The 21,971-nt window shown below is 67.5% G+C and overlaps 5 protein-coding genes across 5 annotated transcripts; 2 read left to right on the forward strand and 3 right to left on the reverse strand.

Annotated features, from left to right (window-relative positions):
- Positions 1 to 326: 326 nt before the first annotated feature.
- On the reverse strand, positions 327 to 7,369 carry TRIM46 (tripartite motif containing 46). The gene is made up of 10 exons (XM_082073317.1): positions 7,255 to 7,369; positions 6,053 to 6,308; positions 5,633 to 5,976; positions 5,401 to 5,544; positions 5,219 to 5,314; positions 4,481 to 4,734; positions 4,000 to 4,121; positions 1,742 to 2,041; positions 1,366 to 1,663; positions 327 to 773 (listed from the first exon to the last, which is right to left on the reverse strand). Exons 1-10 carry the CDS (start codon positions 7,315 to 7,317, stop codon positions 398 to 400), a joined length of 2,253 nt encoding a protein of 750 aa, XP_081929443.1. The 5' UTR covers positions 7,318 to 7,369; the 3' UTR covers positions 327 to 397.
- A 481-nt stretch (positions 7,370 to 7,850) lies between these two features.
- Positions 7,851 to 9,521, forward strand: KRTCAP2 (keratinocyte associated protein 2). Its single transcript, XM_082073293.1, has 5 exons — positions 7,851 to 7,978; positions 8,369 to 8,523; positions 8,899 to 8,962; positions 9,059 to 9,125; positions 9,323 to 9,521. Exons 1-5 carry the CDS (start codon positions 7,975 to 7,977, stop codon positions 9,441 to 9,443), a joined length of 411 nt encoding a protein of 136 aa, XP_081929419.1. The 5' UTR covers positions 7,851 to 7,974; the 3' UTR covers positions 9,444 to 9,521.
- Positions 9,522 to 10,198: 677 nt separating this feature from the next.
- Positions 10,199 to 10,816, forward strand: DPM3 (dolichyl-phosphate mannosyltransferase subunit 3, regulatory). Its single transcript, XM_082073017.1, has 2 exons — positions 10,199 to 10,282; positions 10,509 to 10,816. Exon 2 carries the CDS (start codon positions 10,515 to 10,517, stop codon positions 10,791 to 10,793), a length of 279 nt encoding a protein of 92 aa, XP_081929143.1. The 5' UTR covers positions 10,199 to 10,282; positions 10,509 to 10,514; the 3' UTR covers positions 10,794 to 10,816.
- Positions 10,817 to 12,374: 1,558 nt separating this feature from the next.
- Positions 12,375 to 17,518, reverse strand: SLC50A1 (solute carrier family 50 member 1). The gene is made up of 6 exons (XM_082073016.1): positions 17,403 to 17,518; positions 16,679 to 16,756; positions 16,461 to 16,584; positions 16,222 to 16,383; positions 16,012 to 16,131; positions 12,375 to 15,172 (listed from the first exon to the last, which is right to left on the reverse strand). The coding sequence occupies exons 1-6, from the start codon at positions 17,468 to 17,470 to the stop codon at positions 15,071 to 15,073; spliced, it is 654 nt and encodes a 217-aa protein (XP_081929142.1). The 5' UTR covers positions 17,471 to 17,518; the 3' UTR covers positions 12,375 to 15,070.
- A 1,307-nt stretch (positions 17,519 to 18,825) lies between these two features.
- On the reverse strand, positions 18,826 to 21,689 carry LOC309450247 (ephrin-A1-like). The gene is made up of 5 exons (XM_082072992.1): positions 21,551 to 21,689; positions 20,045 to 20,340; positions 19,908 to 19,973; positions 19,610 to 19,654; positions 18,826 to 19,523 (listed from the first exon to the last, which is right to left on the reverse strand). The coding sequence occupies exons 1-5, from the start codon at positions 21,652 to 21,654 to the stop codon at positions 19,408 to 19,410; spliced, it is 627 nt and encodes a 208-aa protein (XP_081929118.1). The 5' UTR covers positions 21,655 to 21,689; the 3' UTR covers positions 18,826 to 19,407.
- Between the last annotated feature and the right edge of the window lie 282 nt (positions 21,690 to 21,971).

Consider the following 21,971-nt stretch of genomic DNA (forward strand, 5'->3'; position numbering starts at 1 on the left):
ACATGGAAAACGAGCCATTTTCGAAAAACAAACCCTCTTCACGCCTCATTGCAGCCCAGCCGCCCCCCGCCCGCTCTCCCCAGCCCCGCTGCCTCCCCCACCCCAGCCAGCACCGTCTCTCCCCCCCCGCTGTCACCCCATTGGCACCTGCTGCCCCCCCACCCCGTGTCCTGCTCGCACCCCCCTCCCTGCTCCATGTCTAGGGCTGACCCCTCCCTGCCCGCAGCCCCGCGCTGAGCCGGGGAAAGGGACAGATGGGGACAGGAGGGGACGGCAGCACTGTCCCCAGCCCCCCCATGCCACAAAACACCCATCTGTGCGCTCCCAGCCCAGCCGCCCCCGCTGTGCCCCCCCCGCTCCCTCCTGCGCAACGCGGGGGCCGGGGAGCGGTCCCGGCTCAGTCCAGCTTGGCGAAGCCCCCGATGGTGACTTTCCGCTCCTGCTTGTTGGCCACCAGCTCCTGGAGGTGCAGGGCACCCCCCCCGATGAAGCAGAACGCCGGGCAGACGGGCCCCGAGCAGTCCACGCCGCACTCCCAGAGCTCGCGGAAGGAAACGGCGTCGTAGAAGCTCACCTTGCCCTGCTCGTAGTCCAGGCAGACGCCGATGCGCGGGGGCAGGGGCACGGTGCAGCCGTTGGGGTCGCGCGAGGTGAGCGCCGAGCCGTGCGACAGCAGGATCTTGCCCATGCCGATGGTGAGGAAGGCGTAGGGCGGCGGAGCCTCCACCGTCGTGTCCTCCGCCCCGCTGTCGTGGCCGCTGTCGGGGTCGTACCTGCGGCGGGGGACGGGTGAATCGTAGAATGTGAGGGGTTGAAGGGCCCTGGAAAGCTCATCCAGTGCAACCCCCCCGGAGCAGGAACACCCAGCTGAGGTTCCACAGGAAGGTGTCCAGGGGGTTGGAATGTCTGCAGAGAAGGAGACTCCACACCCTCCCTGGGCAGCCTGGGCCAGGCTCTGCCACCCTCACCCCAACAAGTTGCTTCTCATCTTCCAGCGGAACCTCCTGTGTTGCAGTTTGCACCCATTGCCCCTTGTCCTGTCCCTGGTTGTCACCAGCAGAGCCTGGCTCCATCCTCCTGACACTGCCACTTTCCATCTGGATCCCCAGCAATGAGTCCCCCCTCAGGCTCCTCTTGTCCAGCTCCGGAGCCCCAGCTCCCTCAGCCTTTCCTCACACGGGAGATGCTCCACTCCCTCCAGCATCTTGGTGGCTGCGCTGGACTCTCTCCAGCAGTTCCCTGTCCTGCTGGAGCTGAGGGGCCACAACCGGACACCATATTCCAGGTGTGGCCTCCCCAGGGCAGAGCGAACCCCTCTCCCGGCGCAGACACAGCCCCCCGCGCCCACGGCGCCCCACGGCTCACCTGGGGCTCACCACGTCCTGCGGCACCTGGAACCACTCCTGCAGTTTGCTCTCCAGCCCCACGCCCACCTTCACCAGGTAGGAACTGGGATCCACGCAGCAAGCCCAGTAGCTCTTGCCCTGCGTGACGGCCACGTCGCCGATGACCAGGTCGATGGAGAGGTGGCAGCTGGTCATCAAGCGCTCGGCGGCGAAGAGCATGGGGATGCCGGGGACGCTGCGCACGGCGCGCTGGTCCTTGCTGATGGCCAAGCGGTCCCGGTTGAAGCCCCAGCGGTTGTCGAGGAAGAAGTTGAGCACTGCGAGGAGGAGGAGGAGAACGCGCGTGAAAACGGGGTGCGCGGCGCGGGCGCCCCGAGCCCACGGCGCCCCCTGACCTGGCGCGGGCGGCGTGTGCAGGTAGATATCCTCGCTGTACTCCCCAAAGCCCGCCTTGTTGCAGCCCTTCACCCGCAGCACGTAGACGCTGTCGGTGTCCAGGTACTCCACCAGGGCGCTGGTGCCGCGAACCTCCTCGCGCCGCTGCCACAGCTTCAGCCCCTTGGCCTTGGCGTCCGTCTTGCGGAACTCCACCGTGTAGTGCCAGGCGGGCGGCGAGTGCTGCGGCAGCCGCCAGCACAGGAAGATCTGGTCGTAGGCGTAGGTGCGCTGGGTGTCGATCACCGGAGCCTCGGGCGCTGCGGGGAGAGGGGACCGGCCGCGCATCAGGCAGCGTCCCCCCCGCCGGCGGGCGGGAGAGGCGGCCAGGGGGAAAAGGGCATTCCGGACGGACGCACGGACGCACAACCAGCAGGAGTCTAAGGGGGAGCTGACTGCGGAGACCGTGTGGAGGCACCGGAGGAGGAGCGAGAGTCGGGGAGACAGAGGAACTCGCTGCTGTGGGGCTCCGGGGACCAGACGGGCTGAGTGCAAGTCGGGGAGGGGAGAGAGAGAAAGAGAGAAAGAGAGGATGGAGGCAGCAGGAGAGGAGGAGGAGGAGGGGGGAGATGGGATGGGGATGGCGGCGGGAAGGTGCCGGGGTGGGGAGGGAAGGGGGACGGAGAGAGGAGGGGGTGGCGGGTGGAAGTGGGGTGAGGAGGGGACAGGAATGGGGTGAGGAGTGGGACAGGAATGGGGTGAGGAGCCGGGTGGAAATGGGGTGAGGAGCTGGGTGACAATGGGGTGAGGAGCCGGGTGACAATGGGGCAAGGAGGGGGACAGGAATAGGGTGAGGAGCCGGGTGGAAATGGGGTGAGGAAGAGGATGGAAATGCGATGAGAAGCGGGACAGAAATGGGGTGAAGACAAGGCTGGAAATGGGATGAGGAGGGGGAGAGAAATGGGGTGAAGATGAGGGCAGAAATAGGGTGAGGAGGGGGATGAAGAAGTGGGACAGAAATGAGGTGAAGAAGAGGATGGAAATGGGGTGAGGAGGGGGACAGAGATGGGGCAAGGAGGGGGATGGAAATGGGGCAAGGATGGGGTGGAAATGGGGTGCGGAAGGAGGTAGAAATGGGGAGAGGATGGGGGTGGAAATGGGGTGAGGAAGGAGGTAGAAATGGGGAGAGGATGGGGGTGGAAATGGGGTGAGGAAGGAGGTAGAAATGGGGCAAGAATGGGGGTGGAAGTGGGGCAAGGATGGGGTGGCAATGGGGCGAGGAGGGGGTGGCAATGGGGCAGGATGGGGTGGCAATGGGCGAGGAGGGGGTGGCAATGGGGCAGGATGGGGTGGCAATGGGGCGAGGATGGGGTGGCAATGGGGCGAGGATGGGGCGGCAATGGGGCGAGGATGGGGTGGCAATGGGCGAGGATGGGGTGGCAATGGGCGAGGAGGGGGTGGCAATGGGGCGAGGATGGGGTGGCAATGGGGCAGGATGGGGTGGCAATGGGGCAGGATGGGGTGGCAATGGGCGAGGATGGGGTGGCAATGGGCGAGGAGGGGGTGGCAATGGGCGAGGATGGGGTGGCAATGGGCCAGGATGGGGTAGCAATGGGCAAGGATGGGGTGGCAATGGGGCGAGGAGGGGGTGGCAATGGGGCAGGATGGGGTGGCAATGGGCGAGGAGGGGGTGGCAATGGGGCGAGGATGGGGCGGCAATGGGGCGAGGATGGGGTGGCAATGGGCGAGGATGGGGCGGCAATGGGGCGAGGATGGGGTGGCAATGGGGCAGGATGGGGTGGCAATGGGCGAGGAGGGCAGGAGCGGCGGCGGATGGAGGGCGCAGGGCGCCGGCGGGCCGGCCGGGCCGAGGATGGCGGGGATGGACAGAGAGAGCGGGGCTGGCGCTGGGGCAGGATGTGACTTGCCTCAAGTTACTCCGGTGACGCCTCAGCAGCGGCCGCAGCCTATAAACAAAGAGAGGTAGAAGCAGGTCTGAAAAGCGTCCCCCGCGGGGCCGGCAGGGCCGCGCGGCTCCTGCCTGCGGCGGGGCAGCCTCGCTCCGTACTCACCCTCCGGCAGCTCCTCCTGCCTTACCTGCCGCCCTGCCTGTCCTGGCGCGGGGACAGGGGTCATTTTGGGGGCTGCTGGGGCGGGGGCCGTCCCTGACAGGGATGGGGGGACCGCAGATCCGCGAGAGCCCGCGGCCGAGCTCCGAGACGGGCGGGGGCTGCAGCTCCGCGGGGCGCAGCCGGTGCCGCGGCCGCGCTGCCGTTACCTCGGATGAAGGCCAGGTCGGTGAGCAGCTTCAGCTCCCGGCTCACGTCCAGCTGGAAGTGGCTGAAGGAGGCGGTGGCCGCGGGGCGGAAACTCTGCAGCGAGTCGGTGGCCCTGAGGATCCTGCGGCAACGGGCGAGAGGGGACATCAGGGCCATACAGGTGAGCGCTGGAGGGCCCAGTTCGCGGCGTCACCACAGGACCCTGTTCATGGTGTCGCCATAGGACCCTGTTCGCAGCATCACCCCAGGACCCTGTTCATGGTGTCACCATTGGACCCTGTTTGCGGCATCACCCCAGGACCCTGTTCATGGTGTCACCCCAGGACCCTGTTTATGGTGTCACCATAGGACCCTGTTCGCGGTGTCACCATAGGACCTTGTTCATGGTGTCACCATAGGACCCTGTTCATGGCATCACCCCAGGACCCTGTTCACGGTGTCACCATAGCACCCTGTTCGCGGTGCCGCCGCAGCCGGTACCTGTTGTGCAGCTGCTTGGCGGCCTGGACGAAGCAGGGGTGGTCGGTCTCCTTGAGCACCTCCTGCGCGTAGCCCACCATGCCCGAGTTCTCCAGCATGGCCTGGTGCTCGTGGATCTGGGCGCGCAGGCTGGCCAGCCGCTGCTGCTGGCACTCCTCGATGGCGCGCAGCAGCGCCGCCCGCTTCTCCTCCAGCACGGCGCCCAGCGCCCCGAGCAGCTGCGACACCTCCTCCTTGGCCTGCGAGCCGTTCGCCTGCCGCGGGAGCAGAGAACAGAACCACAGAGTCACTTCAGCTGGAAGAGACCCCCGGGATCACCAGGTCCAACCATCACCCAACTCGCGTTGTTTCTAAGAACCTCATCTAAACGCCTTTTCAACCCCCCCAGGGATGGCGACTCCAGCACTGCCCTGGGCAGCCTGTTCCAACACCCACAGCCCTTTGGGGAGAAATCACCCCAAATTAACAACCTCAACCTCCCCCGGTGCAACTTGAGGCCATTTCCCCTTCTCCTATCACTTGGGAGAAGAGATCAACCCCCTCCACGCTCCAAGCTCCTTTCAGGCAGAGAGCGACAAGGTCTCCGTTCAGCCCCCTTTTCTCCAGGCTGAGCCCCCCATGTCCCCCAACTGCTCCCATCACACTTGTGCTCCCCGGGACGGAGCGGGGCCCCTGCCTGGCGGTGCCACCCCTGCCTAGGGCCAGCTCGGGGACAGCGCTGACACCCCCCGCCCTCACCTCCGTGTGCTTCACCGTCTCCTCCAGCTCGGCAATCTGGGTCTGCACGGTGTCCTGGCTGCTCAGGATGTAGGCGATGCTCTTCGACAGCTTCTCCTGCGCACAACGAGGCGAGGTGAGGCACCGGCAACCCCATCTGTCCCCAATCCCATCCCTCCGCGCCCCCCCACCGCGGTCCCTACCCTGAGGGCCTGGTAGGCGCTGAGCACCGGGGTGATCTTGTGGCTGGTGTGAGTGCGGCGCACGCGGCAGAGCTGGCACACCAGCCGCTGGCAGGTCTTGCAGTAGTGAGTCACCTCCTCCTTGTGCTCCGGGCACATCAGCCCCTGCGCGGGCACAGGGGGGCTCAGCGGGGCGTCCCCACCCTTCAGCACCCCCAAAAGCGCGCGGGGGGCGGGGAGGAGGACGCCGTACCTTAGGGCGGAAGGTGAGGGTGGGGGGCGTGGGCTCGTGCTGGGCTTTTTGGGTGCCCCAGGGGTGGTAGAGCTTGAAGCACTCGTTGCAGAAGCTGGACTTGCACTCGGTGCAGCCCTTGGTGGCCTCCAGCTGCGGGGGCTTGCAGAACTGGCACATGATGGCGGCGCTGATGTTGATGGTCTGGCGGTAACGCTCCACCACCCGCTCCAGCGTCAGGTTGCGGAAGAGGCTGCCCAGGCCCCGCTCGCCCAGGTCCACGTCCCGCTGGCACGCCGGGCAGGGGAAGCTGACGGTCTGGGGGTGCACGGTGCCCCGTTTGCGCCCCGGGTAGGTGCCAAAACCTGCGGGAGGGAGGGAAGGCGTCACCCCAAAACACCCCAAAGCCACCCGGCTCCCCTTCTCCTCCGGCTGTCCCACCTGACTTCAGGAGGCGGTCGAGGCGGTCGGGTTTGGGGACAGCGCGGCGGCCCAGGCGGGGGCTGCGGGTGGCGGGGGTGGCGGCAGGCGAGGAGGGCTCGGAGGTGGGGTCGCAGCACAGGTAGCCGTGCTGCAGCAGCACCTCGCTGGCGCACACGTGGCAGACGTTGTGGGCGCACGGCAGCGCCAGCGGCTGCTTGTACATCTCCTTGCACACCGGGCACACCAGCTCCCGCTCCATGTTCTTCATGCTGGTCTGGGGAGAGAGGGGGGAGCGTCAGTCGCGGCCGAGGGGACTGGGGAGAAATGGGGCTGCGGGTAGAACCAGGGTCAGGACCAGGAGCAGGCCTAGGAGCAGGATTAGACCTAAGAGCAGCAGAAGGGCCAGGATCAGGCCTAGGAGCAGGATCAGATCTAGGACCAGCAGAATGACCAGGATCAGGCCTAGGACCAGCAGCAGGGCCAGGATCAGGCCTAAGACCAGGATCAGACCTAGGACTAGCAGAATGATCAGGATTGGGCCTAGGACCAGGATCAGCACCGGGAGAGGGACCACGGCTGTGACCGTGATTGGGATCAGAGCTGGGGCCAGCACCAGTGCCAGGATCGGGACCAGCACTGGGACCAGAGCCAGGAGCAGCACTAAGTCCACGATCAGGCCTGGGAGCTGCACCAGGACCAGGATCAGGCCTGAAACCAGGACCAGAGCCTGGACCAGGACTGGGACCAGGATGAAGACCAGCCCTGGGACCAGAGCCAGGACCAGCACCAAGCCCATGATCAGCCCTGGGACCAGCACCAGGGACGGGATCAGGACCAGCGCTGGGCTCAGCATCAGAACCGGGATCAGCACCAGGTCCAGGATTGGGACCAGCACCGGGACCAGAACCGAGACGGGCACCAGGATCGGGCCCCCCACCCCCGGTTGTGCCGGCAGCTGCCGGTGCTCCCGGTCGGTCCATCCGGGCGGTGACCCGGCTGCGGGGGGGGCCCCGGCACCGGCCATTCCCGGGCATCGCTGCCCGGTCGCTCGGCGGCCAGGGGTTCGAGGCCTCGCCGCGGCCTTCCCAGCCCTCAAGGACACCCCCGCCATCCCGCCGCCGGGCCCCGCCGCGTTGCCATGGCGACCCCGGTCCACCGGGAGCCCGGTCCGGCCCGGCCGCCCCACGGTGCCCCCCCCGCTCCCCGCCGCCGCCGCTCACGCTGATGCGGACGAGCGCGTCCATGATGGAGGTGAAGGTCTGCAGGTCCTCGCCTTCGGCCATGGCTCCGCGCCCGCTCCCGGCGCCGGTCCCCGCGGCGGCGGCAGCAGCGGCGGCCGCGGACGCCCCGGTCTGTTGCAGGGAGCGGCGGAGCCGGGGGGAGGGCGGGGGGCGGCGGCGCGCATGCTCGGCGGGACCCGCCCCGGTGGCAGCGGCAGCGGGGGGGGGGCGGCGGGGAGCCGTCGCGGCGGGGGGGCGGCAGCACCGGGAGGCTCCCGCCGTGCCCCCCGCCACCCCCCGCCGGGCCCGCGCAGAAGGCAGAGCGGCTCGGGGAGCGGCGCCCGGGGGGAATTGGACCCCGGGCAGGCTGAACGAGGCGTCGGGAGAGGAACCGGGGGTGTGCGGGGGGGCCGGTCCCGGGTTGGCGGTGGGTCCCGCGTCCCCGCTCTGCGCCCCTCCCCGCCGCCAGGGGGCGCGCGCGAGCCGCCGGGGGCGTGCAGCGCCCCGTCGCGGCCGCCAGGGGGCGCGGGAGCCCCGCCGGAGCGCGCGGTGCCCGCGGGGAGGGGCGGGGCCACCCGCGCATGCGCAGCGTGTCCACACCGCCCCCCCACCCCCCCCCCGTTCTTGCTGCCGTGGCCTTCCCGGCGCGGCGGCAGTGCGCATGCGCAGAGCGGCGGCACCGGGAACGGGCCTGGGCCGGGGGCGACGCCGCGGGGAACTATGGGTAACGGGACGGGACCGGGGGGTGGCCCGGGGCCTGGTCCAGGCCTGGGGGGCTGCGGGGTGGGCGACGAGGCCTGGGGAGGTGCGGCGAGAGCCCGGGGTCTGGTCGAGGCCGGGGGTCCCGGGACAAGGCCGAGCCCCTGGGGGGCTGAGGCCTGGGAGGCTGCCGGGGGTCCCAGGGCCTGGGGGGCTGCGGGGGGTCGCGGGGCCTGGTCGAGGCCTGGGGTCTGTGGGGGGAGACGAGGCCTGGGGGGCTGCGGGGGAACCCGAACCTTGAGGCCAGGGGAGCTGCAGGGAGAACCTGGGGACCGGTGGAGGTTTGGGGGCTGCGGGGTCCCGGGGCCGGGGGGCGGCTTTGCCCCCTGACGTCGCCCCGCGGGGTGACCCGCAGCCGTGGGCACGGGCACGTCGCTGGCCCTGTCGTCGCTGCTGTCGCTGCTGCTGTTCGCCGGGATGCAGATGTACAGCCGGCAGCTGGGCTCCAGCGAGTGGCTCACCATCCAGGGCGGGCTGCTGGGCGCCGCGCTCTTCGTCTGCTCCCTCACCGTATCCTTCCCGGGAGCCGCTCTGGCCCCTTGGAGACGAGCTGCTAAATTAACGTAGGCTGGGATTAAATCACAACACCATCGATGCTTTCTGACCACCTGCAAAACGGGGGGGTGTTCCTCCAGTTTACATCCTCCTGCGTGACGAGGAGGAGGCAAACGATGAAGTAAAACGTTGTTTAGAAGCAGAGTGCTTAACTTATATTTAACTAATAATTAATATATAATAATTATGTGAATATAAGCAAGGCAAGAGCATCCAGTCTTTGTGGAGGATGATCTCCCCAGCGCTGATAAAATAAAGAATGCCGCTTAACAGCATAATGGACTCTGCTGTTGAGATGATTTCTGTGTTTCACCTTAACCCACCGGCCAGGCCTTCAACAACCTGGAGAACCTTGTTTTTGGCAAAGGCTTCCAGGCCAAGATATTCCCCGAGAGTAAGTGCAGCGGGTGGGTTTGTCCTGCTCCCCCGAGGTGACACGTTGGGCCAGCACGGCTGCATCTTCCCTCTCTGTCCTGTTTCTTCCCCGCAGTCCTCACCTGCCTCTTGCTGGCTCTGTTTGCCTCCGGCCTCATTCACCGTGTTTGCGTGACCACCTGGTAAGTGCCAAACCAGCCCCGGCGCAGCCGGTGTGACCCCGACGGCTCGTTCTCGCCGTTGGGAGGGAAACGGGGCACCGGGCAGCGCTGGTGTCGGTCACCACAGCACGACGGGAGCCAAGGGGAAGGTGTCGCTTCGTTTCTTTCGTGTTCTGCCTTCCAGCAGCTCAGCACCTGCTTCTTTTCTTCCCCCGCAGCCTCATCTTCTCCATGGTCAGCCTCTACTACATCAACAAGATCTCCTCCACGCTCTACCAGTCCGCAGCGCCCGTCGCCGCTCCCGCCAAAGCCGTGGGCAAAGGCAGGAAGAGGAATTGATGCCCCGGCGCCCCTTTCTGGGGCAGCCCCCTCCCCTCCCCGGGCCTCTCGGCCGCCCAATAAACCGGTTGTTTTGTAGCTTTGTGGCGGGTTTGGTTCCTCCGCCGGCTCTCGGCGCGGCTGAGAATGATCCCGCTCGCTTGGCGGGGCCGCGGGGGCTTCGCCGGTGTGTGGAGGGGGGGTTCAGCTACCAAGCCACCCAGCAGGATAACGTCCCGGCAGTGTCACATCTGCCTGGATGTGCAAGAGAAGAAAAGCCCAGCAGAGCCGGGTGGGTTGGAACAGGCTCCGGTGCCGCCGGGGCTTGGCCCGGGTGGTAGGGGTCCCGGTGATTTGGGGCTGTCCCGGTGATTTGGGGCTGTCCCGGGGGAGCTGCGGAGGGTCCAGCTGCATGCCCAGCCGCCGCCAGGCCCCTGCGCTGGTCAGGCCAAAGCTGCCGGTGTTTGGCAGGGGAGCAAAGACCCGTCCGTGCCTTCCCTAAGACAGGTGGGGGGGGCACCGGGCACCGGGAGGGGAGCACCGGGGCTGCACCGTGGGAAGAGCCCAGGGCCTGGCAGCCGTGGGAGGGCTGGCAGGGGCTGCTCCCACGCCGCTCCCCCGCCATGACCGGACGCGGAGGAAACCAGATGCTTCCTGCGGGCGCCGCCGCCAAAGCCCGGCGCTCCCTGGCGGCACCGGGGCCGCCCCCGGGGGCTCCGCCCGCCGCGCCAGCAGGGGGCGCTTCGCCATGAGCTTTGCTCGCACTACATCTCCCAGCAGCCCCCGCGCTGCGGCGGCGCCGTGACGTCAGCAGCGCGACAGAGGCGGGAGAACGGGCGCTGGGCCCCGGACCGAGCCAGGTGGGGGCGGGGAACGGTACCGGCAACCGGGGGCGGGCCCGGTTCTTCGGAGGGGGCTGGGGCCGGGTTCCGGCGCCGATTGGCGAAGCCTGGAGGGGTTCGGGGCCGGGTCGCGATCCGGACGCCCCGCTTTGTGGGGGGGGAGCAGGCGCGGCCCGGTCGCGGCGGGAGGGGCCGCTCCGGTTCTCCCGCGCCGCTCCGGTTCTCACGGGCCGTCTCTCCGCAGGCCGCCATGACCAAGCTGGGCCAGTGGCTGTGTGGACTCGCCCTGCTGGGCTCCGCCTGGGCCGCGCTGGCGCTGGCGCCGCCGGGGCTGCGCTTACCGGGCCCGTACCGGGAGGCGCTGCTGCCCCTGCCCGTCTACCTGCTGGTGGCCTTCGGCTGCTACTCGCTGGCCACCGTGGGCTACCGCCTGGCCACCTTCAACGACTGCGAAGAGGCGGCGGCCGAGCTGCGGGGGCACATCGAGGCGGCGCGGGCCGATTTGCGCCGGCGGGGGCTGCGCCTGTGACCCCAATAAAACCGGCGACGGTGGCGGATTGTGGGGGCTTGTGGCAAGAACAGCGGGGCCAGCGGGACCGGGGCAGCGACCGTCCCCCCATACCGGGCCAAACCTCAAATGCTTGGGGGCGGGTTTGGGCCCCTCATGGCAAGAAAGCACTTGGGGTGCTGGAGCAAGCGGAGAGAAGGGAACGGAGCTGGTGAGGGGCTGGAGCACAATGTGATGGAGACTGAGGGACCGGGGGAAACGGCCGCAGGTTGCGCCAGGGGAGGGTGAGGTTGTTAATTTGGGGTGATTTCTCCCCAAAGGGCTGTGGGGCGTTGGAACAGGCTGCCCAGGGCAGTGCTGGAGTCGCCATCCCTGGGGGGTTAAACACACACAGATGAGGTTCTCAGGACATGTTCAGTGCCAGCAGTGGGGTAAGGGGTGGACTCCATGATCGTGAGGGTCTTGTACCCCCAAAACTGTGATTCTGTGATCATGGAAGGGTTTGGGTTGGGAGGGACCTTCAAAGAGCATCTTGTCATGGGCACGGACATCTCCAACAGACCAGGGACATCTCCAACCAGACCAAGGACATCTCCAACAGACCAGGGACATCTCCAACCAGACCAGGGACATCTCCAACCAGACCAAGGACATCTCCAACAGACCAGGGACATCTCCAACAGACCAAGGACATCTCCAACAGACCAGGGACATCTCCAACCAGACCAGGGACATCTCCAACAGACCAGGGACATCTCCAACAGACCAGGGACATCTCCAACCAGACCAAGGACATCTCCAACCAGACCAGGGACATCTCCAACAGACCAGGGACATCTCCAACCAGACCAAGGACATCTCCAAACAGACCAAGGACATCTCCAACAGACCAGGGACATCCAGCCAGACCAGGGACATCTCCAACCAGACCAGGGACATCTCCAACCAGACCAGGGACATCTCCAACAGACCAGGGACATCCAGCCAGAACAGGGACATCTCCAACAGACCAGGGACATCTCCAACCAGACCAGGGACATCTCCAACCAGACCAGGGACATCTCCAACCAGACCAGGGACATCTCCAACAGACCAGGGACATCTCCAACCAGACCAGGGACATCTCCAACAGACCAGGGACATCTAACCAGACCAGGGACATCCAGCCAGACCAGGGACATCTCCAACAGACCAGGGACATCTAACCAGACCAGGGACATCCAGCCAGACCAGGGACATCTCCAACAGACCAGGGACATCTAACCAGACCAGGGACATCCAGCCAGACCAGGGACATCTCCAACAGACCAGGGACATCTAACCAGACCAGGGACATCTAACCAGACCAGGGACATCCAGCCAGACCAGGGACATCTCCAACAGACCAGGGACATCTCCAACAGACCAGGGACATCTAACCAGACCAGGGACATCCAGCCAGACCAGGGACATCTCCAACAGACCAGGGACATCTAACCAGACCAGGGACATCCAGCCAGACCAGGGACATCTCCAACAGACCAGGGACATCTCCAACAGACCAGGGACATCCAGCCAGACCAGGGACATCTCCAACAGACCAGGGACATCTAACCAGACCAGGGACATCCAGCCAGACCAGGGACATCTCCAACAGACCAGGGACATCTAACCAGACCAGGGACATCTAACCAGACCAGGGACATCCAGCCAGACCAGGGACATCTCCAACAGACCAGGGACATCTCCAACAGACCAGGGACATCTAACCAGACCAGGGACATCTAACCAGACCAGGGACATCTCCAACAGACCAGGGACATCCAGCCAGACCAGGGACATCTCCAACCAGACCAGGGACATCCAACCAGCCCAGCCCAGCCTCTCCCTCTCTGAGCTCCTCACAGCTCGTCTCTCGCAACAGGGATGCAAAGTGGCGACAACAGGCTGGGGCTTCGCCCCGCAGCCCCGCGGCGCTCGGTAACACCGCGATCCCGCCCGCCCTTCAGATGTGGTTGGAACCGTCAGGTGGGAGCCGGAGAAAACTCATCCCGGCCCCGCCGGCCGGGTTTGCAGGGGAAGGAGGAGGAGGGAGCTGGGTGTGGAGCAAACAGCGCAAACCTTTTCAAGTGCCGAGCACCCGGAGCCTGTGGGCTCCCCCGGCTCGCCAGGGCGGCTCAGCCCACGCCGGGGGGGCTGCTCGGTGCGGCGGCCGCGGCTCCTCAGCCTCCGCGTTTGGGCCAGGGCTCCTTCCGTGGTGAAAATGCCACCGCCACGGGCAGCGCGGTTGTGGGGGCGTCTGTCTGTGTGTCTGTCCAGGGTGCCCGTGTGTCCGGGGGGTCCGGGAGCCGCTGGCGGGGCTGCGCGCTGGCGCTGACGCACGCCAGGACCTGCCTTCCTGGCAGCCGCCCCGGCTGCTTCGCATACCAGCCCAAGGACTTTCTTGTTTTTTAATTATTGGCTGCGCATCCTCCTGCAGAAAGAAAAAAAAAGGAGCAGTTGGTAGCGTGAGGGAGGACTCGGGCTAATTAACAGGAGCGACTAATTAGCTGTTTCCTGAGCAACACTGGCAGTGCCGAGCAGGGTGGGCAGCTCCGGTGCTGGTTGGGGGGAGGCAGCAGCCCAGGTTGGGCCAAGAGGTGCCTTGTTGGGGCAGGAACAGCAGGGCAGGGAGCAGCGGCCACCTGTGGGCTACTCACAGCCCTCCCTGGGCTACTCAGAGCCCGCTGTGGCTACTCAAAGCCCTCTGTGGCTACTCAAAGCCCTCTGTGGGTACTCGCAGCCCTCTCTGGGCTATTCACAGCCCTCCCTGGGCTATCCATGGCCATCCAGGGGCTACTCACAGCCCTTTGTGGGCTACTCACAGCCCTTTGTGGGCTACTCATGGCCATGCAGGGGCTACTCAGGCACACAGCAGCCGGACCCCCAGGAAAGCTGCCCCGTCCCAAGGCCCTTCCCCCCAACAACAACGGGGTTGTTGCGACGCAGGGAGCGAGTTTGGCCCCGGGGCGAGTCCCTGGGCTAGAAACACCTGCGAGTACGGCGGGCGCGGGCGAGAGGAGCCGCGGTTCGGCGGCGACAAGCCGGAGCATGCCGGGGCCAGCGCGGCAGCCGCGGCTCGGCCGCGTCCCGTGCTCTGCCCAGCCGCTCGCTTGCTCCGTATTGACTTTTCCCAGGCCACGTCGCAGGTGTAAACGAGCCAAAGTCCTCGTCACCGCTTCCTCAACCCGCCGTACGTCAGCCGCGGTGGAGCTGCGGGGACAGGGGGCGTCTCTTGATCGAGGGCGGTGACATTTCGCCAGGCTCTGGTGTTGTTACTCACCGAAACGCACTCCTGTCCCTCTGCTTCCCTGACAGCTTCGTTCCAGCCGTTAATTTGTTAATTGACTTGGGGGGTCGATGCCAATGGCCGCCCGGTTTGCGCGCACTCGATCGTCATGGTTTTAGTGAGGGTTCCTAATTGATTACGGGTTCGTCAGCTGGTAGCGAGAATGGACTTTTCTGTCCCCGGGGGGGTCAGAGCGGCGTCCCTGTGCGGTGCTGCCGGCCCCGGTGTCCCCGGGGGGGTCAGAGCGGTGTCCCTGTGCGGTGCTGTCGGCCCCGGTGTCCCCGGGGGGGTCAGAGCGGCGTCCCTGTGCGGTGCTGCCGGCCCCGGTGTCCCCGGGGGGGTCAGAGCGGCGTCCCTGTGCGGTGCTGCCGGCCCCGGTGTCCCCGGGGGGGTCAGAGCGGCGTCCCTGTGCGGTGCTGCCGGCCCCGGTGTCCCCTCCCTGTCCCAACCCTTCCCAGAGCCGGGGCTGACGCTTCCTCGCTGCTGAAAAGTGAGCTTTTGCTTTCCCGGAGCGCAGGAGGTGTCAGGATCAACCCCCCCCCCGCCACCATCCTGGGGACAAACCAGCTGTGGGGACAAGAGCCACCCCGGGGAGGGAGGGGACACCACCCAGGCGCTGGGAAGAGTCTCTGATTTATTAAAAGGCACTTAAATCTGTATAAAAGCGACACAGGGCTGCCCAGCAGCCCCAGCCCGGCGCTGGGGCATGGAAGACCGTCCAGGGGACACTGGGGACACGCAGGGTGACAGGGGATGCGGGGGGGAACCCGCCACCCCAAAGGCATCGCTGAGACCAAACCAACCATCACCGAAAGCCCAAGCGCCGGAGGGACGGCGATGAGGGCGAACCGCGGCGGCAGAGGCGGGAGGGGACAGAGGGGACAGCAGCGCCGCGGTGTCACCCAGAGACTGGCGAGGGACGGGGGGAACCGGGGGGTCCTTCATCAGTCCGTGAGCGCGGGGGCTTGTTCCCGGGGGTCCTGGGGTCCCCTCAGGCGTGCAGGGCTCGGTAGGGCTTGTCCTGCCCCGGCGGGTACCGCCAGAAAAGCCAGAACCGCACGGCGCTGGTGACAATCCCCGGCACGTTGGGGACCTGCGGGAGGACGCGGCGGGGGAAGGACGGATCTACCCGGCTGGCGCAGCGGCCGCCCTCCCCCCGCCAGCCACGGCGTTGCCGGGGGAGATTTATTGGCTTTATACCATCTAATTAATTAAAATCAATAGTCATCTCGCCGAGACGAGTCACGGGCTCTGCTGTGTGACACAGCCAGCGCTGGATGGGGACCGGCCCACTGCCAAGCGCTCGGCTGGGTGGCACGGGGGGACGGGAGGGGAGGGGAGGGGAGGGGATGGGATGAGGAGGAGGATGAGGAGGAGGATGGGATGGATTGGGACGGGATGGGATGAGACAGGATGGGATGGGACGGGATGAGGACGAGGATGAGGATGGGAAGGGGATGAGGATGGGAAGGGGATGAGGATGGGAAGGGGATGAGGATGGGACAGAAGGGAATGGGATGGGATGAGGATGGAATGGGATGAAGATGGAATGGATTGGGACAGGATGGGATGAGACAGAATGGGATGGGGAGGGATGGGATGAGGATGGAATGGATTGGGACAGGATGGGACGGATTGGGACAGGATGGGATGAGACAGGATGGGATAGGATGGGGAGGGATTGGGAAGGGGATAGGATGGATTGGGACAGCATGGGATGGGACAGGATGAGACAGGACGGAATGGGATGGAATGAGGTTGGGAATGGGATGGAATAGGACAGGACAGGATGGGGAGGGAATGGGATGGGACAGGGTGGGATAAGACAGGATGGGATGGTGACAGGATGGGATGGGAATGGAAATGATGGGATGGGATGGAGATGGATGGGATGGGACAGCAACCCTTGCCCGCCCGCCGCCCCAAACCCACCGTGATGTAGGGGTCGTGGAGCTGCAAGCCGTAGAGCGTCCAGCTGGTGGAGGCCAGGAAGGTGGTGACGGTCAGCGGGAAGGACAGGCAGCGCGTCGACCTGCTCCGAACGATCTTGGCCTGCGCAGCGACCGTCGGGCTGTTCCCGGGCCTGGCAGCCCCGGCACTGCCGGGCACCGTGACCCCCGGCTCCTCCCCCGCCCCACGCACCAGGTCGGCCAGCGGCGACAGGTACATGCTGATGGTGAAGACACTGCAGAACAGCCCCAAGCGCGCCAGGCGCGTCCGCGCGTCCTCGATCAGGAGGGTGAAGTAGCCGTAGCCGGCGGCCAGCACGGCCAGGAGCAACAGGCTCCGCAGCAGCACCGGGCGCTGGGTGGGGAGGGGACGGTCAGGGCGGCGGGGACCCCCCCGCTGTCCCCACATCGAGCCACCCGCCTGCCCCCCACCTTGGCGGGGCTGTAGTAGAGATACACCAGGATGTAGAGGGTCTGCAGCGTGGCCCCCGCGGTGTTGACGGCGATGAGCGTCCAGTCCTGCTTCAGGACGCCGTAGCCCAGCCAGCTCAGGTTGCTGCGGGGCAAACGGCACAGGCGCTCGCTGGCACGGCCGGGGGGCTCTGCTGTCCCCCACGGCCACGTCCCCCCCCGGGCGCCACCCGCTGTACTTGACGTCGGTGGTGAGGAAGGGCAGGAACTGGATGTTCTCCACGCTCTTGGTTGTGAACATCTGGCGGAGGTCGGACCTGAGGAGAGAGGGGGGTGCGGGGCTGCTGGGGGGGGGGCTACAATCTTTGCAGCCAGCAGACACCCCTCAGCACCCCCATTGCGCCCCCACAGCCTTCCACCACCCCATGGCCCCCACTGCACCCCAAACTGGCCTCACTGCCCCTATTAGACCCCCAGGCCCTCTACCACCCCCATGGCCCCCATTGTACCCCCAGACCCCCCCCGCCACCCTTATAGGCCCCATTGCACCCCCAAACTGGCCCCACTGCCCTCATTGCACCCCACTGCCCCCTACCACCCCCATGGCCCCCATTGTACCCCCAGACCCCCCCCCGCCACCCTTATAGGCCCCATTGCACCCCCAAACTGGCCCCACTGCCCTCATTGCACCCCACTGCCCCCTACCACCCCCATGGCCCCCATTGTACCCCCAGACCTCCCCTACCACCCCCATGGCCCACATTGCACCCCAAACTTGCCCCACTGCTCCCATTGCACCCCCAGACCTCACCCTCACCGCCATGGCCCCAACTGCACCCCTAAACTGGCCCCACTGCTCCCATTGCACCCCCAGATCCCACCACCACCCCCACGGCCCTCATTGCACCCCCAAACTCATCCCATACCCCCTATTGCACCCCCAAACCTCCCCCGGGCGCTCACAGGCCGGTCCCGAACATGGCGAGGGTGCAGGCCAGGCAGGCGGCGGGCAGCAGCGCCGCCGGGGCCATCCCGGCCACCGCCAACCGGGCACCGGCGGGGGCGGCGCTGCCGCGGCGGCGAGGGGCGGGGCGGGACGCACTACCGGGGAGGGACCGGCCGCCGCACGGGGGAGGGACCGACAGCCACACCGGGGAGATCCGGGCAGCGCACCGGGGGATCCGGGCACCGCACCCGGGGGGGATCCGGCCGCCGCACGGGGGAGGGACCGACAGCCACACCGGGGAGATCCGGGCAGCGCACCGGGGGATCCGGGCACCGCACCCGGGGGGGAACCGGCCGCAGCACCGGGGGGGTCCGGGCACCGCACCCGGGGGGATCCGGCCGCAGCACCGGGGGGGAACCGGGCCTGCGGGGTGTCCTACAGCCCCGACACCACCGCGGTGGGCAGGGACTGTCCCCATGGGGCACCCGCCGCAACACGGGGGACCCCACCCCCGGTGTCCCATGTCCCCAGTGCACAGGAGCCCACCTGCCCAGGACACTGCGTCCCATATGTCCCTGTGACCCCCCCATTCCCAAGACCCTGCATCCCTGGGGTCCCCCACCCCCAGATCCCATATCCTTGGGGTCTCACATGTCCCTGTGACCCCCCATCCCCAGGACCCTGCATCCCTGTAACCTCACCTGCCCAGGACCCCACACCCCCGGGGTCCCCCAGTACTGGGACCCCAGATTCCAGGGGCCTCGTGTCCCTGTGACCCCCACCTCCTCGGGACCCTACAACCCCTGGGGTCCCCCACCCCCAGATGCCTTATCCCTGGGGGGTCCCACATGCCCCTGCAACCCCACGTCCCCAGGGTCCCACCTCCCTGTAACCTCACCTGCCCAGGACCCCACACCCCCAGGGTCCCCCAATACAGGGACCCCAGATTCCAGGGGCCTCATGTCCCTGTGACCCCACATCCCCAGGGTTCCCAAATCCCTCAGATGCCACATTCCAAAGGCCACATGTCCCCAGGACCCTCCACCCGCCTGGGGACAGGGGTTTCCAGCCAGGCCGGTTCCCCTCCCCAGCCCTGGGGGCTCCCACCACAATCCACCCCCCACTCACCTCCAGTGGGGTCTGTCCTATGGGGCAGCTGCCCCAGGCCTGGGAGCTCATCCCAGTGCGGGGGGAGGGAGAAAATCCACCCCCAGGCGCTGGGAGGGCTTTGTGTCACCAGATAAAGCCACCGATAGCCCAGCCGCCCACTGTGGCAACTTTTCCACTTCAAAGCCCTGCACAAACACCAGCCAATTAATTAATTAACCAGCACAAACGCCCTGCATGGGCCATTCTGCCTTCCAAGGCCAGCACAGTCCAGCCCCGTGATGTGGGGCAAGCCCCTTGACCTCCCCCCCCCCACCACAAATGTGCTCAGCATGGTCTTGGTTATTTATTCAAGACAATTGTATAAAAACTCCCGTGTTAGAAAGCTGTACAAATGGGGGCACGCAACACCCCCCACACACAGCGTGCTGGGGGGGACACCCCTCTGGCACCCAGCAGAGGGGGGGGAGGGTCCAGGGTGGGATGAAGATGTGGAACATGGGGGGAACATTTCCTACAGCCGCTGCTGGGTACTCGATCACACGCAGGTGACGCCGAGGGACCGCGGCACCGCGTCCCTGCCCGCAGGACACGTCCCATCCGAGCCCACGGCACAGAGCGCCCCCCCGGGCGGGCTCGGCTCCTGGGGCGGGGGTGCCAGCCCCCCGCTCCCCTCCAGTCCAGGGCGCGCGGAGCCCCCGGCTCGCGCTCCCCACCAGCCCCGGGCCCGTGCTCGTCCTCCGGCTACCGACACCGCGAGCACCGGGGCCGCCACCGAGGGCTTCGGCTGCTCAGCTTCGGGCGCTTCCAGCCCTTAATACTGACAAATCCTTCCTCGCCCGGACGCAGGGTGGGCCGCCCCGGGGTCTGCACAAGGACCGCGGGGTCCCCGAGCATCCCGGTTGTGTCCCCAGCTCACAGCCCCTGCGGCACCAGCAGGGGCACGAGGAGGCTGACGAAGGTGAAGGGGCTGCTGCCCCGCATGGCCGAGTTCTGCCCCACGCTCCTCAGGACGTGCGCGGCCGCGTCGTCTGCGGGGAGAGAGGAGCCGTGAGCGTCCCCGGGCAGCATCACCAGCCCTGCTCCCCGGTGCCCCCCAGGGCCACCACCAACCTACCCGCCTGGATCCGGCCCTTCTGGGTGGGGACGGGCAGCGTCTGAGCTGCAAAGCAAACGCAGGGTCAGGCCGGTGGAGGGGAGCCCCCCAAACTGCCCCAAGCCACCTTCCACCAGGGACCGTCCCCGTCCCCCCCGCCGCAGCCACCAGCACCTTCCCAGCCAAGCCACATGTGCCCACACCCGGCGCTGGCGAGTGGCCACGGTGCGGCCGTGACTCAGCTCCGGAAAGGCCGAGCTGGGCACCCACGCTGCGAGCGGGAAGGGGGGACACGGGTGGGGGTCTGGGTGACACTCACCCCCTTTGCCAGCGACCACCACCTTCAGCTTCAGGCAGGCGTCCCCGTGGTGGTGAATGGGCTTGGCTGTAAGGGAGGACGTGGGTTAAGTGATGGGGAGCCCAGCAGGGACCCCCTGAACCCCCGGGGGCACTCACAGATATAATAGTAGCTGTGCCCCTCCTTGAACTCCTTTCCCAGCGTGAAGGGGGTGAAGCGCTGGAACTTCTCGGAGAACTTCTCGGGGCCGTGGAGGGCGCTGGGCTTGTTGCACTCCCAGCGGATCTGCTCCTTGGAGCGGGGTTTGCAGGCCTCGTACTCCTCGCGCTCCACCAGGTAGAGCGTGTAGCGCTCCATGGCGCGGGGCTCCGCGCCGCCCTCCTCGTAGTGCGGGCAGATGATGTCCAGGTAGTCGTTGAGACGCACCTGCACCGCGTAGTCGCTCCACGTCAGCCTGCGGCGGGAGGGACGCGGGGTTGGCGGCGGCCGGGAGCTGGGGGGCTCCCCGGCACCCCCATATACTGATTCACAAGGCCAAGGGGGAGCAGCCTCCAGTCCGGAGCCAGACGGGGCGGACTCCGCTCCACCAAAGTTGTGCGGTGTCCGGGGTTGTGTTGGGAGGACAAGCTCCCCAAAAGCAGGCGGTGAGTGCCCCCCCGTTCCCAGGGCAGGGAGGGACCCGCCGGGACGCGCGCCCTGCCCGTCCCGGCGCTCGCGGGGCCGGGAGGCGTCGGCAGCTCTCGCCCGTGGGGCAACCGGCCCGGCTCCAGCGCCTGCTGCTCCCCACACCTCACCCGGGGGGGGCCACGGTGCCGCAGGGGGGTCCTGTCACCCCACTGGCTGCAGTGGCTTCTGAGGGGCAACCAAATCCTTGGGGGAGCCCCCAGGGAGGGGGCAAGCTTATAGCTTAGGGGTTATGGTATCCCTGTAGTATCAGGGGGTTGGCGCGTAGTAGGGGGGACCCCTAAAACTAAGAGGGACACTCCTACAGCTGGGGGATGGCGCCTTGGGACATACCCCTACAACCGGGGGGGGTCACGGCCCTGGGTGGGGGGAACCCCACAGCTTCACAGGGGCTGATGCTTGGGATGGGGTCCCAGCCCCAGCCCGTCACAGGGGCCGGTGCTCGGGGACAACTGGGGCTTGGGGGGGGCGCACAGGACCTGCTCAGCCCCCCCGCACATCCTGCCAGGCCGGCAGGAGCCAGGGCCAGCCCCGTGTTTGTCAACACGCTTCCCTGTGCCCCGGCGCCGGGGCTGGCGCCGCGCCACCCCCGCGGGGAAGGAAGAGGCCCCGCTCCTGCGAGGCCCTGGGAACGGAAAAGCCCCCCCCGGTCCTCCCCCCGCACCCCCCGGCCCGCACCTGGGCCGGCCCCGCCGCTCCCGGGCCCCGCACCGGAGCTCAGCACCGGCCCCGCCGCCCCCCCCAGCGCCCCGCCGGGGTTCAACACCGACCTCAACCCCCCCACACCCCAACCCCAGGCTCGACCCGCCCCCCCCGCCCCGCGGAGGCTCCATCTCCGCCGCCCACCCCGGACAAAGGCGCCGGGGAGCGCCCGGCCCCGGGAGGGAGCGGCGCCGTCCGCGCCCTCGGGGCCGCCGGGGCTCGGTCCCGCTGGGGGAGAACGGGGTATGGCGGGGATTTGCGGGGGGGGCCGCACTCACCGGAGGTTGGAGCTGTTCCAGAACACGGTGTGGCGCTCGGCCGCCGCCCCGCTCAGCACCCCGCACAGCCCCAGCAGGGCCAGGGGCACCCACGGCCGCTCCATGCGCTCCGCGGGCTGCGCTCCGCCGGGCGGGCACCGCACCCGGCCCCCCGCCTTAAGTACGGCCCCGCCGCCGCCCCGCCCGCCCCGCGCCCCGCCCCGCGCACCGGGGCCGAGACACAACAACAACACGGGCAGCGAGGGGTGGAACGGGGGGGGAGCGGCCCCACGCACGATCGGTACCGGGCGGGGACACCCCCCCCCCCGCCTCCGCCCCGCACACACCGGCGGGGGGGTGGCGGGTCAAGGCCGGTAGCACCGACAGCCGTGGGAAGGGGGAGTCCCCCCCTGTTTAGGTACCCGGCGTGATGGGCGATGAT

Source organism: Streptopelia decaocto (assembly GCF_964273445.1).
Source record: "Streptopelia decaocto genome assembly, chromosome: 26".
Classification (NCBI taxonomy): Eukaryota; Metazoa; Chordata; class Aves; order Columbiformes; family Columbidae; genus Streptopelia; species Streptopelia decaocto.

Bases quoted from the DNA above. Each gene is read 5' to 3' on its own strand.
- TRIM46 (XM_082073317.1), bottom strand. From the start codon at position 7,317: ATGGCCGAAGGCGAGGACCTGCAGACCTTCACCTCCATCATGGACGCG. The intron at 5,977-6,052 runs GTGGGACAGCCG...TCCCTCCCGCAG, and splicing joins CGACCGCCTCCTGAAGTCAG to GTTTTGGCACCTACCCGGGG. The intron at 5,545-5,632 runs GTACGGCGTCCT...GTGCCCGCGCAG, and splicing joins CCCTCACCTTCCGCCCTAAG to GGGCTGATGTGCCCGGAGCA.
- KRTCAP2 (XM_082073293.1), top strand. The intron at 8,524-8,898 runs GTATCCTTCCCG...CCCACCGGCCAG, and splicing joins TCTTCGTCTGCTCCCTCACC to GCCTTCAACAACCTGGAGAA. The intron at 8,963-9,058 runs GTAAGTGCAGCG...TCTTCCCCGCAG, and splicing joins GGCCAAGATATTCCCCGAGA to TCCTCACCTGCCTCTTGCTG.
- DPM3 (XM_082073017.1), top strand. From the start codon at position 10,515: ATGACCAAGCTGGGCCAGTGGCTGTGTGGACTCGCCCTGCTGGGCTCC.
- SLC50A1 (XM_082073016.1), bottom strand. From the start codon at position 17,470: ATGGCCCCGGCGGCGCTGCTGCCCGCCGCCTGCCTGGCCTGCACCCTC. The intron at 16,585-16,678 runs GTACAGCGGGTG...TTTGCCCCGCAG, and splicing joins TTCCTCACCACCGACGTCAA to CAACCTGAGCTGGCTGGGCT. The intron at 15,173-16,011 runs GTGGGTTTGGGG...GTCCTCCCGCAG, and splicing joins TCCACGACCCCTACATCACG to GTCCCCAACGTGCCGGGGAT.
- LOC309450247 (XM_082072992.1), bottom strand. From the start codon at position 21,654: ATGGAGCGGCCGTGGGTGCCCCTGGCCCTGCTGGGGCTGTGCGGGGTG. The intron at 19,974-20,044 runs GTGAGTGCCCCC...CCTCCCTTACAG, and splicing joins GCACAGCTACTATTATATCT to CCAAGCCCATTCACCACCAC. The intron at 19,655-19,907 runs GTGAGTGTCACC...TTTGCTTTGCAG, and splicing joins GGTGGTCGCTGGCAAAGGGG to CTCAGACGCTGCCCGTCCCC.